Source organism: Pinus tabuliformis, chromosome 9 (assembly GCF_031772625.1).
Source record: "Pinus tabuliformis cultivar Carrire ecotype Pingquan chromosome 9, CPIR1, whole genome shotgun sequence".
Lineage (NCBI taxonomy): Eukaryota > Viridiplantae > Streptophyta > Pinopsida > Pinales > Pinaceae > Pinus > Pinus tabuliformis.
The window spans coordinates 1,525,588,280-1,525,607,601 of NC_142307.1; the positions used below are offsets into that span (position 1 = coordinate 1,525,588,280).

A 19,322-nucleotide genomic window follows, 5' to 3' on the forward strand; every position below is an offset into this window, starting at 1 on the left:
AAAACCTCTCCAACTTGAGAGGAAAACCCAAAACAAATTCTTCTTCTTGTAGAGACTTCAATTGACGAATACCAAGACCAAGATCTCTGACACAACAACCTCTCCAAGACCAAGTCACAAGATCCTTCTTCACTGCTTCTACCTTCCCAAGTCAACACAAGTCAACCTGCCTTACAACAAATCTTGGCTTCAATGAAGTTTTTTCCTTCCTCCACGGATCAACAATTCTCGGCTACCTGAAATCTCTGCAAAATCATACGTGGGGGATGAATTATGGACTTTCGTGATGTGCTACTCCTTCGCTTGGCTTGAGGGCTTCTTGATATTTTGACTGGCAAAAATGATGATGTGAAGATCCTTTACTTGAATTTTGCGAGGACTGTTGTAATCCTACTAAAAAACCCTAGTTTTTGCCACACGTGTGAAGAATTGAGCCAAAGACAGTCCCAAATTCCTTTACTCTCCTTCTCTTTCTTCTCGTTGGATAAGAGGCTATTCTTCTTGTGATTTTCACACTTCCTTTCTTGTCTTGGATGCTTGCTTGAATACTCCTCAAGGTGAGGCCGAGCTGCCCTATATATAGTGGTCTGTCCATCAAAATAAGTTGAATTTACCTTGTGACTAGGCCGACATGCCCTTCTGGAATCATCTTATTCTCTTTTTGCAGGCTGACTTCAAGGAGGGCTTGTGACAAGGTCTTGGAGGGTTAACAAAATTTATTTTACAATGAATTACATAACCAAATGGGTCCTCAAACTTTGACATTGACTCAATAGGCTTTATGACATGATGACCAACCCTAAAGGCTCATAATTGGAGCCTATACTATAAATAAAATTTCTTGATTATGAAACCCATGACTCAAGTATTACAAAAATAATTTCATTTTCTTCTTTACATCAATTACAGAAAATCACAATTACGCATGTCATTATGAAGACCAAACCTAGTTACACTTTTCAACACATCTGCCTTTGGAAGAAATTCGCTCTGCCTTCTAGACATTGATCCGGTCTCTGACCTCTTATGAAACCCTATTCCAGCAACTCGCACTACTAGATTGACTAATTCACACTACAAACTTTGGCCTCTTTTGCAAGCTATTTGGCCTGCCTTTTCTTGTTGCTCTAGCACTAGAAAAACACTGGAAGAATCTTTGAAAATTATCTTCCTGAATTTTCTGTTGCTCTCTCTCTCTCTCTAATTCTCTCCCTCTGATTCAAACTCTTCCCTTGCTGAATCACTGCATACTAGGAAATTCACTCTGCCTTACTCTCACAACAATGTCACTCTCCATCGCTTTGAGTTGCTCTTGTAATCTCTTGTTGAGACTTCCACGACCAAGATTAAATCTCCATCAACGACTAAGATCAATTAGACTTCATCAATAGAAGTCTCTAGAGCAATGTCGGATGTCCTTAATTAATTAACTTTAATTAAACAACTTTCTTGAGTTAAACATAGGAAATATTTTAATCATTGACGAATTAATTTAATTAAGGTGTTTTAGAGCCATATCTCGCGAAACCATTTCAGTGTATTGGAGATCTCATCTTCCTTAGCCTCTCTGACACCTTAGAGACTAAAACACCTGTCTGATGTTGCCACCATAATAAACAATGAACACTTCCTCTTAGCGAGGAAGGTGTTCTCCAATATAGACATATGTTCTCTGAAATAGACAAACTTAGTTCTCCCTAGATCTTTCATGAATATATCTGCAACCTGCTGTTCTGTGGGAACATCTTGTAGCTGGACTGCTCCATGCTGCACACAATATCTGATGAAATGGTATCGTATGTCTATATGTTTCGTCCTATCATGAAACAATGGATTCTCAGAGATATTGATGCAACTTTGATTATCATCGTAGATACTGGGTTCCTCCATCTTCTGACTGAATAGACTCACTAACAGCTTCTTAAGCCAAATAGCTTCGCAGGTGACCATGCTAATTGCCATGTACTCTACTTTTGCAGAGCCCAATGCCACAGACTTCTGCTTCATGCTGCACCAAGATACAACCCCCGATCCAACGTTGAAGCAACACCCAGATGTGCTCTTTCGATCCACTGAACTGCTTGCCCAATGTGCATTTGTATAACCACATAACTTGACACCATCACCTCGAGTATACCTCAACCCATACTCAACTTGTGTTCCGTGCAAATACCTCAGTATATGCCTTGTTGCTGTCCAGTGCACTCTCTTAGATCGCAACATAAACTGACTGAGAGTGTTGATCGCGAAGCAGATATCTGGTTTAGTGTTGACCAGATACATGAGGGAACCGATGAGCTGTCTATAAAAGGTTGGGTAAATGTCCTCGTCCTTTGATGCATTGATCTTCTTCCTGTTCGTAATCATAGGCATAGACATAAGCCTACAATCTTACATGCCGAATCTCTCTAGAATCTCTTTAGTGTATCTCCCTTGGTCAAGGAAGATCTACAGGCCTAGGAAGTAATGCATCAGTCCCAAATTCTTCATGTCAAACTCTGCTGCCAGGTTCCTCTTGCAGTCCTCTCTGGTGCCCTAATGACTTGGTTAAAAAAAGGTCATCCACATACAACACTAGGATGAGCGACTCACCCTCTACCATAAAATAGTAAAGGTTGGGATCTGCATCACTCTTGACAAATCCCATTATTTGCAAGTAGCTATCAATTTGACCATACCACGACCTGGGAGCTTGTTTGAGCCCGTATAGAGCTTGCTTCAGTCTACATACATGTGTGCCTCTCTCATGTGTCTCAAAGCCCTCTAGTTGTTTGATATATACTGCCTCTTCTATCACCCTGTTCAAGAAAGTTGTCTTGACATCTATCTGGTGAATCTGCCATCCCATTTGTGCTGCTGGAGATATAACATACCAGATGGAAGTATATCTAGCAACTGGGGCAAAGGTCTCCTCATAATCTATACCTTTTCCGCATACCCCTTTTCCACGAACCTAGCCTTGTACTTTGCCACGTTTCCATCAACAACGTACTTGATCTTATAGAGCCACCAAGAGTCCACAACTAACCCATCCACAGGTCTCGGCACTACCTCCCAAATATCATTTGTCATGATAGAGTTATACTCCTCCATGGCATCTACCCACACCTGATGCTGTGTGGCCTGTTGATCGTTGGAAGGTTAAGCATGTGCCACCAATACCTTGTATTTTTCTATTTGTCTACATTCTCTCCTATTTTTCCTAGGAGCTCTTATGAACTCCTTCGCATCCCTCAACGTCTGACGAACTTCCTTGCTGGTTCAACCACTAGTGGTGGGAGGATTGACGAACTCCTCATCCTGCCTCTACTGTGAACTCACAGGACCTCCTGCACTTGAGATCGTGCTCATACTGGTAATTGTACTAGATCCCTGTGACTGTCCTTGCTGTTGTCCTTATGGTTGCCTCTGCTGCTAGACCAATTGATCTTTTGCTGGCTCATTTTGATCACTTTCTGGCATCTCGCGAGATCTCTTGAAGGCCCTGTGCCCCATGAACTTCACGTCATGTCTCACGATGATCTTCCTACTGTTAGGAATATAGATCCTGTATTCCTTAGAGGCTTCACTATACCCAACAAAGAACCCTTTCTCAGTCGTCTGGTCAAATTTAGTACCTTTTTCATCTGATATATGGTAGTAAGCTAGGCTGCAAAAGATTTTGAAGTGACTAACTTTTGGCTTCTTCCTTGAGAAGACTTCTTCAGGTGTTATCTTCCCTAACGCCCTGTGAGGAACCTTGTTCTGTATATACACTGTTACATGCCTTAGCCCATAAAAACTTGGGCATGTCTTGGTCATACAACATGGCTTTTGTCACCCCAACTATAGACCTGTTCTTTCGCTGCGCTACTCCATTATATCGAGGATTGTAGGGAGCTGTCCATTCCCTCTTGATGCCTTCCTTCGTACAAAAGTTCGTGAAGTCACTATCGGTGTACTCTCCTCCATTATCTGAGTGAAGTATTTTGATCTTTTTCCTTGTCGCATTCTCCACCAGAGCCTTAAACTCTTGAAAGCGACCAAAGACTTCATCCTTGGTGTTCAAGAAATAGATCCATGTCTTCTTGGAATAGTTATCTATGAAGGTGACGAAGTAATCACACCCTATGAAAGATCTAGTGGGCACAAGGCCACAAATATTTGAGTGTATAAGATGTAACACACCATCAGATTTACTGTCACTTCTTGGGAATGCCGCCTTTCCCAAGTATGCATCCTCTGCACACATCATCGTGTTCCATGCTCAATTTTGGAACACTTGTTACTGTCTTCTTGATCATCTTAAGTGCTCCATGGTCCAAATGTCCCATTCTCCTATGTCATAGCTCATTCATGTCTCCTCCACTGCTATTGTTATCACTGCTGTTATTGCTAACTAGTGCCTTTGGAGAGTTGAGCTGCAACTTGTACAATTTGTTGCTATGGACTCCAATCTGCCTCACCTTCTTCCAGTTCTGATGTCTGATAAACACCTTCTTCTGTACAAAATAGACATCGTATCCCTTATCCTGTAGCTCTGACACTGAAATTCGGTTCATACCAAGGCCCAACACATGCAATACATCTATGAGACTGGTAGTTTCCCCAGATTCCCTTTGAATCTCGATGGTGCCTACTCCAACTGGAGTACATTTACTTTTATTATCCATCTGAATCTAGAAGTCCATTTGCTCCTCCTTATAGCCGAAGAAGTATTCTGTAACCCCTATCATATGAGCTGACACTCCACTGTTTATATACCAAATGTTAGTTTTTGTAGCATCAGACGTGTTCTAGTCATGAAATTTTGTGGAGAGGCTAGAATACATGAGATCTCCAAAACCCAGAAATTGTTTCTGTAAATTCTGCCTAGAAATGACTTAATCAGAAGTAATTAAGTCAAGGTGTGAATGATCTAGATACTCACACGGATCGACTTCAAGTTAATCCTAGTCATCGATTAAGATTTAATCTTGGCCGTTGGAGCCCCAACAGAAGATTATTGGAAGTCATCAATGGGCACTTGAAGAACACACTTGAGAGGTTCGATTTATGAGGAGATCGATTTCCAAAGTAGCAGCAGTTAGTTGCTGGAGAGAGCTAGTGAGATCAAAGTAGTGTGAGGGGTAGAGATAGTGATCCGGAGGAAATATTTTCCAAATCCGGAGAGGCAACAACAAGTGAGTTGAATTATCCCAGAGGGGCAGTGCAGTTACTTCATTCAGGCAGTTCGATTTGGAGAGAAGGAAATTCGTTCACAGTTCCAAAGGTTGGGAAAAAGTCCCAAAGGGCTGGAGAGGTGATTTTCTCAGCATTTAGTGGCATAACGACTTCATCAGAGCCCAGTGTGAAGCAAGCCGTCCAGCCAGCTATGTAGAGCAGTGCAGAGGCTGACACAAAGCTCTAGGAGGTCAAGTTTTGATAGGGAAAGCTGAGCCAAAGATTGTTTGTGGGAGAAGGGTAATTCCCTTCAGTATTTTGCTTAGATTTTCTTGCTGTTTGGATAGCTAGTTGGGCTTCCATATATGTACTCAGATTTCATTGCTGCATAATAAAATAGAACCCTCACTGTTGCACCGATTTTCCCAAGTTGGGTTTTTTCGTGGACATTGGTCCAAAAATAACTATGTCATTTTATGTGTGTGTGCTAGCATTTCTTCTAGCATTTATTTTTCCACATTTTTATTTGTGTAGGTTGCAGTGTGAGTTATTCAATATTTGTTGTAGGAAACAATAAATAAATTGTTAATTAAAAATAACAATTATGTGAATAATTTCCAGTTGCTGCAATAGGATTCGGGATTCCGAATTTTCACACCAAATACCTTGTGAAATTGAGCTAGAGAGACAAGCTATCTGAGGAAATTCATTCTCCAGTCTTGTTGATAAATCAAAGGCATCAAATTCGTGTTGTGAATTATCTGCTCTGCTCTTTGGAGTCTTTCCCTGGCAATCGTATTGATTGCTACTATGGGTTTGAGGCAATTCACATTTTTCCATGGAAATCGAATTCCCTGCTTCTTTGTAACTCACACCCCAAGTTGCCCTATGCATATCTAGAAGATGGTGCTTCAGATCTCCCTCTGAATCTGCACGATCTGCTTCCTTTTGCCTATAGCCTCGGATTTGATCTTCACGGCTCTGATACCATGTGAAAAATCCATGATTACAATTAACTGATAGTAGTTTATTTGTTATTATGACAAATATCGATATACTCACAATTGTAATCTTCACCAAAATAAAACATGCTGCTAAAAATAATAGAAACTGAGAGATAAATACACACAATAAAATTATGACAACCATTTTGGACTAAATCGTCCTCGGAAAAACCCCGAAGAGAAAACCGGTGCAACAGATGAGGGTTTGTTTTATTATTATGCAACAAATTTCAGAAGTACAATAATTTGGATGCTCAACTGGCAATCCTCTGACAAATATTTGGCAAAAGAATTTGGACATTAAAAATCTCCTCTACAAATCAATACGACCCCTTTTGTCTTGCTCGCATCCCTCTTTGGCTGCTCACATTGCTAGCTGGAATGCGTATTGCTGGCTTTCTGCAATTCGTACAACCCTGGATCTTCTTCCAACTGGGTCGTCTAGCCTTCCTCTGCCTTTGGAAGAAATTTGATTTGCCTTCTGGATATTGATCCAGCCTCCGACAACTGATCAAACCCTCTTCCGGCAACTCGCACTGCTGGACTGGCTAATTCAAACTGCAAAATTCAGCCTCTTTTGCTAACTATTTAGCCTCCCTTTTCCTGCTACTTTGGCACTGGAAAAACATTGGAAGAATCTTTGAAAATTCTCTTCCTAAATTTTCTTCTTCTGCTGCTGCTGCTGCTGCTCTCTCTCTCTAATGCTCTCCCTTTGGGTCGAACTCTTCCCTCGCTGAACCATTGAGTACTGGGTAATTTGCACTACCTTGCTCTCACAATTGTGTCACTCCCTATTCCTTTGAGTTGCTCTTATAATCTTTCGTTGAAACTTCAACGACCAAGATTAAATCTCAATGAACAACTAAGATCAATTAGACTTCATCAATAGAAGTCTTTAGAGCTACCTACCCATTTTTTGAGGAGGAGGAGGAGGTGACACAACCTACCCAGGCTACCCCTGTCACCAGTAGGGGACGTGATCTACCCAATGTTGCACGAAGCGGGGATGAAATGGGGACGTGGAAGCGTCATTTTCCAACAATCTAGGAAGCGAAGCGTTTGCTATATATATATCTATATATATTATATTTTTTTGCATTTATATTCAAAATAAACATCCCAAATACCAAATTAGTTGTAGAAGACATGAAAACATGCATATTTTTGCATAAATCAAGATAGATATGTCATCCATGATTCCATTTTAGGTACTAGTATGTACATCAATGATTAATTATTCGAGCATCAACCATCTATATTCTAGCAATTACAAACATACATAAAATTTTAAAGAATATTATAAAACATAAAACATTTAAGCATATTCTAAAACATAAAACGTAGAGCATATTATGATTTATCTAGCAAGTGAGCAACTGTCAACATTTGTCATGTCCAGAATTCAAATAATAATGTTTACAAAATAGGTCACTTGGTCACCGCCAAGACAAAAAGGTTCAAATTGACAAGCCTACAAGTCTAATGATTAATCTATGACAAAAGTAGTAAATTGTGAATATATCTACTAATCTCTCCTCCTTCCACCATGAAGAGAATGTGGTGGCGGGCCTCCATGTGGTGGCAATGAAGAAGATGGTGCCTGTGGAAGTTGTGGCACTACACTGATGAAGACGAACTCCCTGCTGTTGGTGCTGAACCATGGAACCTAGGAACCAAGGGACCAGATGGGCGTGGCATCTCAACTCGATCATCATCATCTTGGAATCGCTAGTTGCATGCATGTTCCCAAATGGACCAGTGCTAAACATATAGTTGCTCAATAATCTCCGTACGAAACGCGTTTCGGAAAAAAACCGAAACGCGGATCGGGCCATAAGGTTCCAAAATGGCAGGAATCACATTTTTCAGCCCGATCCGTGTTTCTATTTTTCCGAAACGCGTTTCGGAGGGCGGAGCCCCCACGGATCTGTACAGATCGCAGATCGGACTTTTGATCCATGGGGGGGGGCACGTTTCCTGCAACTTCTTCAGCTTCTAGAGCATAGCAGAGTCCACTGGCAACTCCACCGACATCTACATCTAAAGGGAAAGCTATTGCATTTTCTTGCAAGAGGGGCAAAGGAAATCAATGGTATTAGTTATTTGGTTCATTTCATTGTATATGACATTGACTCATGATATGAGATACATTATTATATTTTTTGTTGATATTTTGAGGCTGAGTTGGGACTCAGGAGTCAGGACTAACTATTCACTGTTATGTGTGATGTAGTTCTAGAAATGATATTACACATCTTATATATTGGTTCTTTTATCATATTTATGTGTCAATGCATTTATTTTATGTTGTAGATGCTTTAGATATTAAAAAATTGAAAAACAATGAATATTTTTGTATTTTACGTTTTTTTTTCCTGATTATTTCCCAATTTTTTCCGATTTTTCCCGAATTTTTCCCTCGCCGATATTATCCCGATAACGATTACTGCAACATTGGTTTAACTAGTGTAATTGGGAGAAATGTTGTTATCCTCCCCACCCCAGTTCAATGCTCGCATATATATATATGCGTGTGTGTGTGTGAATGAGATTACAACTATCTACCGTGAACAAACAGTCTGTTGATGGCCATTATTGCATAGAACCTATGTGCACGACCCCCAGACAATGATCTACAAGGTGCTTCATCTATGGTCAATCAACAGTAGGTTAATTCGTCTACAACTAACTGTTCTATTGATGGCCAATGCTGCAGGAAATTGCTTCAAGCAGTGGCATTCCAACCACAATTCTGGCACCATCTTAAAATTTGACGTTAGAGCAGGAAGAACCACAATTCCGACACCATTCAAAAATTCAACTGAGTTGGAGCAGGGATTTCTTATTCTTTGTTATCACCATGCCCCACCCACTCAATCCAAGATGTTAAGCAACCTTGTTGTATCGGATGCAACAGGGCTTTAATATTTCGTGGCCTTTATTAATGTTTTTGAACAGGAAATGGATAAAACCTCTCAGGCACAAGGTACTTAGTGAGAACAGGTGAAATGGCTACCCCATGATGGGAACATTCCTAAAGTCCTCCTTTAGCTCCTGACACGGCTCCATACTGTTTTGGGGTGTTCTGTGCCCAATCCGAAGCTCTTGGGAGCATGGAAACGGTGGGCATGGGTTCTTCAAATCTTGGGAATGGTGTAACATACACATATATTATATATTAGGTCACCAGCCTGTTAAGGTTCCATACTGGTCTGGCCTTGAGTAGTTCTAATTCTGATAATTTTGGTTACAGGTAATGACAAATGTTATTGACACATTGTTCTGCTTCAGTTTTCATATATTTTAATTTATAGTTACTAGCATTTTGGGTGAGGTCACAGATGTTGGGGACACCATTGTTCCCTAGGACATTCCTTAAAAGCTGGGGTGTGCTTCTGCATGTCCCTTGTATGCATTTCCCCGCTCCTCTGTCCTTGCATCTCAGAAACTTGGTGGAACATTGGATAACTAACATATCCTCTCCACTCTGCTCCTGCGTCCTTACATAGTGGAAACTTGGTGGATACAAAACAGTGTGTTCAGAAGTTGGAGCAATAGAATCAAGATCTCAAAAAAAATATATTATGGAAAGATGAAGAAAACTCTTGCTTGAAGACCCTCAATCAAAAGTTGTTAGAGAAAATTAGGAAATTAAAAATTGGAGAACATGAAAATCCAGACATGAAACATACTGACAAAATGGAAACTGAAGAAGTTTCACATATCAAGAATCACAATGAAAAGTTACTCTCGCAAATCAAGAAACTTAAAAATGATAAGAAATTATTGGAGAAAAATTAGAGGAACTTGTCACCAAAGAAGCATCAAAGGCCTTGGAGGTAACAATCCAAGTTGAAGAAAAGAGAACAAACACTGATCCAGATAGTGTCATGGATAACTGACATATCCTCTCCACTAGTGGGATATGATGATCAAACTTGAATTATAGTTGTTGATGGCAAACCTTGAAATGGCTGAGTGGGTATTTGAGACCATGTGGCCAGTGATACTGAGTGTACTCAGCAAGGACGATAAACCCATCCTTCCACTGCAAATAATGCTCCAAGTAGAAGGCCGTCTTAAAACAAAAGCAGGATATTATTCTACTGAGAGCTAAAGGTTAGTGGTTTTGTTGTCATAGCTTTTGCCAAATTATTTGGGATGGCCATTTTGAGATCATCGATCACCTCACTTCAAAATAAGGGGCTCCTTGTGATACTGAGTATACTCAGGGAGGATGATAAACCCATCCTTCCACTGCAAATAGTGCTCCAAGTAGAAGGCCATCTTAGAACAAAAGCAGGATATTATTCTAATGTAAGGGCTAAAGGGACCATGTGGCCAATGGTACTTAGTGTACTCAGGGAGGAAAATAAGCCCATCCTTCCACTACAAATAATGCTCCAAGTAGAAGGCCATCTTAAAACAAAAGCAGGATATTATTCTACTGAGAGCTAAAGGTTAGTGGTTTTGTTGTCATAGTTTTTGCCAAATTATTTGGGATGGCCATTTTGAGATCATAGATCACCTCACTTCAAAATAAGGGGCTCCTTGTGGTAAGCCAACTTAATTTGCAAGTCAAGTCAACATTGTCTTCTATAGATGTGAAAATGAACTGCCACTGTCTCTTTGTTCTTTGTTGCAAAAACAACTGATTCTGTTTCCAAAACTTAGTTCTTTGTCTTTTATTTGGTTTAGTGGTCAGTTATAATTTATAGTATACTAGCCGTGCATTAGCTTGACTGCATGCCAAATAAGTTATTTATGCATTTTGTTGTATTTCAGCTGTGAAAGTTAAAAACTAGTTTGTTGACAATGATAGCTGTGGCTGAATAATGCACTTTTAGAGTTTTTATTGTTGGTCTAAATTCTTTCTGCAGTAATCTTTCTCTAATATTCTTCTATCTAATAAATTGAAGGTTTATGGGGCATTGAGATTGTCTGTGAAAGTATTACTAATGTGGAACTCCAAGCTACAAATTGATGGGGGACAAGATCCAGTGGTCGGTAGTTCTTTGTTAGAGGGTAGCAATCTTGTTGCCCTCAGAGTAAGTTCCTACTTTAACAGCTTTTTATTTTGTGGGATTTTGGTCGAGTCTGCTGGTCAATTTTTCTTTGATAATATTTTTTATCTGCAGCAAGGATCTGTCATAAGCTCAAACTCAAATTTGGGAGTACATGGACAAGGTCTTCTAAAGTTATATGGATTGGGAGATATTATCAAAGCACAGCGGCTATTCCTTTCTCTGTTCTATAATATCCATGTAGGAGTTTTCCTTGTATTCTTTTCTTCTATTTCACCCTAGAAATGTTCCCGCATTAAACAAGAAATGTGCAATATATTGGCAAGGGGTCATAATATTTAAATAAAGAGAGCTTATTGTTTTTCCACAATGAGTACTGACTAGATTTACCAAATAGCTTTGGCTAGATGTTGACTAAAGTAGGTAATATGTATTCAAATTACGGGGTTACATTTTTTCTGTCGGCAGATTGGATCTGGATCAACATTACAGGCACCCTTAAAGGATTCTTCCAAAATGGAGTTGTGAGTATTGAGCTGATAATAGCGTTGCATACCAAGCATGAATCATGATGCATTGACTTCAGGGCATACAGCTGAAGGATGATTTTTATCTGCTTCATTTATTTTGCATGTTGTTTTCTCTTTAATCTTTCTTTGCTCAGCCTTGCGTTTGTTTTCTCAATCAGGATCCCCAACCTTTTATGTGAGAGCACTACTTGTCCTGAGGAGCTAATTCATCCTCCCGAAGATTGTAATGTAAATGCTACATTGTCCTTCACAGTTCAGGTGAGAGTTGCTAGATTGTTCAGGCATGGAATTTTCATGCACCCAAAATTGCTATTTACCTCTGGTGATTCAGTAATTTAACAGAACTACAACTTGTACTTTATTCTAATTTGTAAATGATGCTATTCAAAGAACCATGACAGTTTGCTACCCATTTACAGTTCATCTTAATTAAGGAGAGCTTATCTATTGGCAGATATGTCGTGTAGAGGATATTGTTGTGGATGGCCTGGTTAAAGGTAGTGTTATTCATTTTCACCTGGCAAGAACGGTGACCATCAATCCTGGTGGTTTGGTAACTTCGTCAGAATTAGGTAAGATTTATATTCATATATTATTTGCTATTGACAGCTTATGTCTAGATGGATTCCATGAAGTTTATGTCAAGCTTCAATCTTATGTACTGGAAAAGAAGGGCAAGGCTTTATGTTACATCTTCTTTGTTGCAACATTATAAATGTATTATTATGTTTGTCCAGTGTATGACATTGTTGTTGACATTAAAAGAAAAATAATGCAGATTTATTGGACCCTAAATTAACACATACATATACAGGTTGCAGAAGAGGTATGGGTAAAGGACTTATTTCAAGCAATGGTGCTGGAGGTGGCGGTGGTCATGGAGGGAAGGGCGGTCCTGGATTTCTCAATGGTCATTGGACTGAAGGTGGGGAAGAATATGGAAATGCAGATCTTCCTTGTGAGTTGGGAAGTGGGGGTGGCAATTCAACTTCAGAAGGGACTACTGCTGGTGGTGGTGTAATAGGTAAGGAACGATATACTTTTTTTCTTAAAGATGCTCCATTTATCAATTTAATAATAAATGGTCAGGCACAAAATTTTCAGTTCTCCTCTTAACTCTAGAAAATAGGATCATATAACCCCAATAATTTGACAGAGTGTAAGTTATAGCTACACAATAAATAAAGAAGAATTTTTTATTTGAAGTCAGGGTTGTATTGAAAAACATATACCTTTATGTAAAATCAATGTGTTTAATGTAATTTAATTTAGAGATTAATGATTAATGCCAACTTACAGGCATGATTAGCAAACAGGACTCTAAAAAGTACAGAGATTAGTTAACATTGGAGTGCTGGGAACTGTGAAAATGTAAGAGAGTACATAGTGATTGTCTAAAGAAATGTGATCCGACAATGGGAAGCCCAAAAGAACAAAATGGGCAGAGTTTTGATGTGGTCAAGGAAGAGTCCCTAAACCAACAGTGCTGCAAGCTGTCAGGTCATACAACATCCAAGGCTGAGAAAATGTTTGTGATGTTTCCTATTGCCCACTGGTTTTGTGTTGAAGATTCTAGACTACTTGATTAACCTAGAATTGAAGATTTTCTCAGGATGCCTTTGATGACGGGTGATACAGAGTTTGGAAGTAAGAGGTATGGTGTTGCAGACCTGCGATATAAATATATGTCTATACTAGAATGCACAGAGATATGTTTAATAAAATATTGATTGATAGTTGATGAGATGATGCACCTCAATGGGGTAATATCCAATGTGAAGAGATAAATCCTGATATAGAGGTGTGACTACCTTTTTTTAAATAAATTGACAAATTTCTTATATTAACAGAAAAATATTTAGAATCAGAAATGCAAAAAGCGGAAGAGTATATACAATGAACTTCAGAACCTCTTCCTGGGAGCTACCAAAGCAGAAACAAAAGCAGAATACTCTATAGGATTCAAAGATTAGGTATCTTTGAGCAGAATAGGTCCCTTTGCCAAATCTTGATGGCAAACCTCATCCCTCCGGTTAGAATTGAGGAGAAAACCAAATAGATATCTACAGACTATGCCAAAATGTGATGAATGCATCATAAACAAGCGAACGTTAATCACCAAATAAAGCAGCATGCAAATGAACCCTGCCTTGAAATAACACAAATTCTTGTTCCTCAAAAGAAGTTCAACACTTGGTGAACTGGCACTCCCAAAAGATATAGTTGACACTCTTTGAGTGCTGGAAAACAGGACAGAGGCCATCTAAGAGACCACTCTTGGCCAACCTGGCCTTGATGGAGCCCCCTGATAGATCACCAGCCAAGCAAAAACCCTCAGCTTATGAGCCAATCTAATAGAACAGACACTGTGAAGAGGATGAACCTAATGCTCCGCTGGATCCTTACATACCCAATGAGCATTAAGGACCAGAGATAGAGGATGTCTCTGATGAAGAGCTGAATATATACGAGGGAGTCATAATGAAGAAGCATGTCATGAATGCTCCGGAGTCCAGCCCCAGTCCCTCCAAAATGGCCTATGCATGACAATATTTAAATTGTTTGGTTTTTGGAAAAAGAGCTTGTAACTCGGTAATTGAGAGACAATTAGAGGTGAGGAGATCGTACTCTTGAGCAAGAGAGCAACACTCTTTGCAGGAGCAAGCACCAGGATCCCACAGATATCTCTAGAAGAAGATACCCTTCTTGTTCAGTAGGTGTGCCTAGAACTTGGAAGGGAGGCAACTGTACAATATAGTCACTGTGCTCCTTCCAACTCCAAATCGATTGACAAGCTAGTTCCCAACCTGCCCCATTATTCCCTTCCAATGCTGCTGGACTAGATCTGCAACAACTTTCCAATCTGGCCCAATGCTCCTGAAGATGAGAAAACATGTCACTTGAAATAAATGGGTGTAGAAATAATGTCACATAATCCAAAGACTACTTGAACTCTACCCTAATGTTGTGTTGAAAGCATCTGATGCTGAAACAAAACTTGCTAAGGTGTGTAACCCTCAAGGCATCCAAGCACTCCCTTGGCTGCAAGAATAATGCTCCTTATGATGCAACATCAATCAAACCAAGGCCTCCCTCGTTCTTGGGCAGAGTGCACACACCCCAAGGCACCGAAGGAAAAAACGACATTTTCCATGATACTTAGACCACGAGTATGTTGAATTTTGTAGCTATGGTTGGTCTTCATAATTAATATTTTAGCCCTTGAAATATAGATAATAATGAATTTAAGACGTGCTCTTCATGTTGGTTTCAAAAGAGAATTTTGAATTTTAAATTTAAATTTTTGGCTCCAAAGTGATCAAGTGGCCCTCCCTCATTTCATGTCGGCCCTAGTTGAAGTGGCACCCATTCGGCCATCCAAAACACTATATGCTCTACTTGTCCTCCTCGACATGGCACAATTCAGATCGCAACAATCATCTGTTTTCTGTTCACACGTGCAAAGGAGAGAGAGAATAGGAAGCGCGCATGAGTAACAAGAAGTTTGTATGAGTAATAGGAAGTGCTTATGAGTAATAGAAGTTCGTGTGAGTAACAAGAAGTGCATGAGTAACAGGAATTTCACGTGAGTAACAGGAAGTGCACATGAGTAACATGAAGTTTGCATGATTTGCAGTGGGCCAAATTTTGTGGGCAGTTTAACCAGGTTTGACCATGGTTATGTTGCTTAGATGTATCTCTTGTTGAACTAATATTTTTCTCTAAGGAAAAGGTTGCTGGGTTTTTCCCCCAAGTGAGTTTCCCCAGAGTAAATCTTGTGTTGTCTTTGTGCATCATTGTCTCTTTGTGATGTCTATTGTCCTACTGTTATTTATGGTTGAATTTTTGAAGTATAATTGCTTAATGATTAACTAGAAGCTCTAAAGAATATATATATATATATATATAATTGAAAGTAATTACCAGTTTCAGAAATTAGTTCTTGTATAAATTGCACTTGAAAAATCAACATGGTATTAGACCTTTGGTAAAGAAAGGATGTTGAGTTCACTCTTTGAAGAACTCCCTCTCTCTAAACCAGAAGAGTCTTTTCTTAAATTTTATCCATGCCCAAAAAGTATGAGCAGATGGCTCCCTCTTGTAAGGAAGGAAACAAGCTAGAACGTGCATCAAACTTCAAGGCATGGAAAAGGAGAATTGATCTAATTCTTGAAGAAAATGATGTCTTAGAATATGTAAAAAGCAAGGTGACTGGCCCTGATGATGAATGAAGAAATTTCAACCCCCACTCCGGTTATCAGTTTTTCCTATCACTCCATGTATTTAGTTTTAAATCCAAGCATGATAAAAATTCTAAAATCTAGAATGACAATATTTTTTCTGAAAATGCAAATTTAGAGATTTCACAACTACTGAATTTGCATAAATAAAACACAGCGAAATTATGACAGCCACACAGAAAATAACACAGTGATTTTTGGTCAATGTGACCCTAGAAAAACCCCTTACAACTTTAGGGGAAAACTAGTTTGAGAGCTCTTCTTTATTTCTGAAAATGCTTTTACAGAGAAACTGAAATACAGAGTAAAAATTACAGCAACCACAAATTACAACTTATCTCGATTTTCGTGCTTGAACTCCGCCTCGAAAATCATGCCAATCAGCGAACAGCTAAAACATAAATTTTCTAGCAATAAAACTGTGTTAAATGCTGTATGGATAGCCTCGAAAAATGTGCCCAGAACTTGTACGAATTGTATGGACCGTATGGATTTCAGCGGTACGGATGCCTTGAAATTTGTGCCCAAATCTACCTTGAAATTTGTGCCCTTGCTCTTGCCCCTCTTCCTTGATTTTTGTGCTGTCCCTCTTCCTCGATATCTGTGCCTTTCTCCTGTTGTACGGTTTTGCCTTGGGATGCGTACCAATAAATGCTGCTGCCCAGATTTGCTAAAATGTCTTCTTGCTGCTCTCCTTCACTTCCTCACTAAATTTTTTTTTCCTTGCTCTCTCTTCTCTTTCTCTCAAATGCTCATGAAAGAATGAATTGGTATTTTCCTCTTCTCTTCTCCTTTTATTTTTTAAATGACTTTTTTGGGTTACTCTAAGATCTAATCGCTAAGATTCATTTAGATCTAGGGATGAGAATAAATGTGCATTTAGTTCTCACTTTCTATTTTTTAACCCACCCACTTAAATAAAGACCCACTTAGCGTTTTATTTCCATCATCACTTTCTCACTTTCTAATTCTTCATTGAGTTTAATAAAGTCACCTTTAAATTAGAATGCGACTTTACCACTTATAAAGTCACTTTTAAATTAGAATGTAACTTTACCACTTATAAAGTCACGTTTAAATTAAATTGACTTTACCACTTATAAAGTCACGTTAGGAGAAAAGTAAAAAATAAATTTGGACACTTTGCCATAGGCCAAAGATCAAAGCCTTAGAGAACCACTTGTCCTCTGGTACCCAAATTTTAACAATGAAGGGGAAGCTAAGCACATGAAGGCTGAAGTCAAGGTGCAATGTTGAAATTTGGTACCGGAGGACAGGTGGTTCCCTAAGGCTTTGATCTTTGGCCTAGGGAAAAGTGTTCAAAAGAATTTAATTTTTCTCTTAAAGTGATAAAGTTACTAAAGTCTAATTTTAAAGTGATTTTAATAAAGTCAATGTAAAATTAGAAAGGAAAAGTGACTTTGGAAATAAATGACTAAGTGGGTCTTTATTAAAGTGGGATGAATCTAAAAATAAAAAGTGAGATTTAAATGAGCATTTAATCTCAGCCCTAGATCTCAATCTATTTTAGCCATTGGATTTAGGGATCACCGAAAAGTCACTTAGGGTTAGATTAAAGGAGGAAAAGGTCATTCATTCTTTCATGAGCAGATTGGGAGAAGGAGAGCAAGAGAGCAAGGGAGATTTCTGGATAGGGAGGAGAAGGAGGCAACAGCTTGGCACACATTCCAAGGCAACATTCCAGCAAGTCCGTACAACTGAGTTAGCATACAGTGAAAGGCATATTTTTGGGCACAATTTTCAAGGAGGCCGTACAGCAGTTTGCACAGAAATCGAGGAGCAGAAATCTGAGTTTGCTGGCACGATTTTCAAGGAGGTTGTACAATAGCTTTTGGCACAGAAATCGAGGAAATCATACAACAAAATTTCTGGCAACTTGCACGATTTTCTAGGCAGGCCGTACAACAGAATCTAAGGCTGAAAATTGGCACAGAAATCGAGGAGGATGTACAACATTTATTGTTGTTCAGATTTTGCTGTTTGCAAGTTTTTCCAGTTGGCTGTGAGGCACGGAAAACGAGATAAGTTGTAAAAGTTTACTTGTTGATTTTTTGCTGAATATTTCTCACTGTAAAAAGCATTTTTCAGAAATAAGAAGGAGCTTTCGAACTAGCTTTCCCCAAGAGTTGTAGGGGGTTTTTCCAGGGTCACCTTGACCAAAATTACTGTGTTTAAATGTGTTGAATGGCTGTTTATATGTGCTGATTTTTATATTTCTGCATTTTCCAGCATTCTGTAAAATTTCCAGAATTTGTGTTTTCAGCAAAATTTATTTTTTAGTTGTTAAATGTATGGATATGGGAAAGGGCATTTAACTATTTTGGAGAAATAAAGTGAAACTGAAAATCGGGGTGGGAAATGAGAAATTTTTACATGCAAAGGATTTATATTGAATCCATCAAGGATCATTTAATTCCATTTGTCTCATAATTAAAGAATTCCAAGCAAGTATATGATGCACTAGTAGGATTATATACTATTGACAACATTAGATGGAAAATTTCCTTGAGAAATCAACTTTGTGACATTCAAATGTCTAGTTTAGATTCTCTGGCTTCCTACTTCATGAGGATAGCTCATTGAAGAGATCAACTTCAATTTTGTTGGCGCGCAAGATTTTGACAAACTCGAGATTTGCGAAGCAATGGCCAACAAAGACTCCCTTAGTATTGACGCTTTCGGCGACACCCATGAAGTAAGTGAAGTCTCACCTGAGATGACAATGGGTGATTGCCGGAATTAGGTTTCTGCAGTCTGACAAGACTATCTTATGATACACGACACAAAAACTCTATCTACCACAGGCTTCACTACCTTGCTACTATTGCGCACTGTGCAGGGAATTTATCCTTTCGGCGCATCAGATAGCGCAAGAGTTTGAACCAAGTGTGCATGGCTAATATCAACAGGTGACAAAATCAGTCATTATGGTTAACTCAATGCCAAACCCAAATTTATCTGCTTACAACCAGACAATATCGATACCTGAGTCTTGACCCTACTAATCTACTACTAGCAAGCAACATTAGTTCCTATTTCAATCCCCCGACGGCTATTCGACAATATCGATACCTGAGTCCTGACCCTACTAATCTACTACCAGCAAGAAACATTAGTTCCTACTTCAATCCCCCGACGGCTATGCGACCCATCACACTCATTCGTAATGGTTCTAAACAACAAATAGTATATCCAAGCCATGACATATTCATAAACCTCCAGATTAAAAACTATTGTGTCACAAACATTTATACTATCTTAAATTATACGAGAAATTAATACATCGAACAACATATACCCGTCAAACAACTGCACAACAGAGAGTAAACAACACACCCGACTACTAGATTATATTTCCAT

General features: G+C 39.0%; 1 protein-coding gene across 4 annotated transcripts in view; it reads left to right on the plus strand.

Moving 5' to 3' along the window:
• LOC149154414 (uncharacterized) overlaps positions 1-19,322 on the plus strand; it is a 361,061-nt gene that overhangs the window by 147,237 nt on the left and 194,502 nt on the right. For all 4 annotated transcript variants that reach the window (XM_089438291.1, XM_089438293.1, XM_089438292.1 and 1 more), the window contains 6 exons: positions 11,066-11,194; positions 11,285-11,410; positions 11,639-11,694; positions 11,859-11,958; positions 12,155-12,272; positions 12,515-12,724. In XM_089438291.1, the coding sequence (XP_089294417.1) occupies positions 11,066-11,194; positions 11,285-11,410; positions 11,639-11,694; positions 11,859-11,958; positions 12,155-12,272; positions 12,515-12,724 (739 nt within the window). The remainder of the gene's footprint in view (positions 1-11,065; positions 11,195-11,284; positions 11,411-11,638; positions 11,695-11,858; positions 11,959-12,154; positions 12,273-12,514; positions 12,725-19,322) is intronic.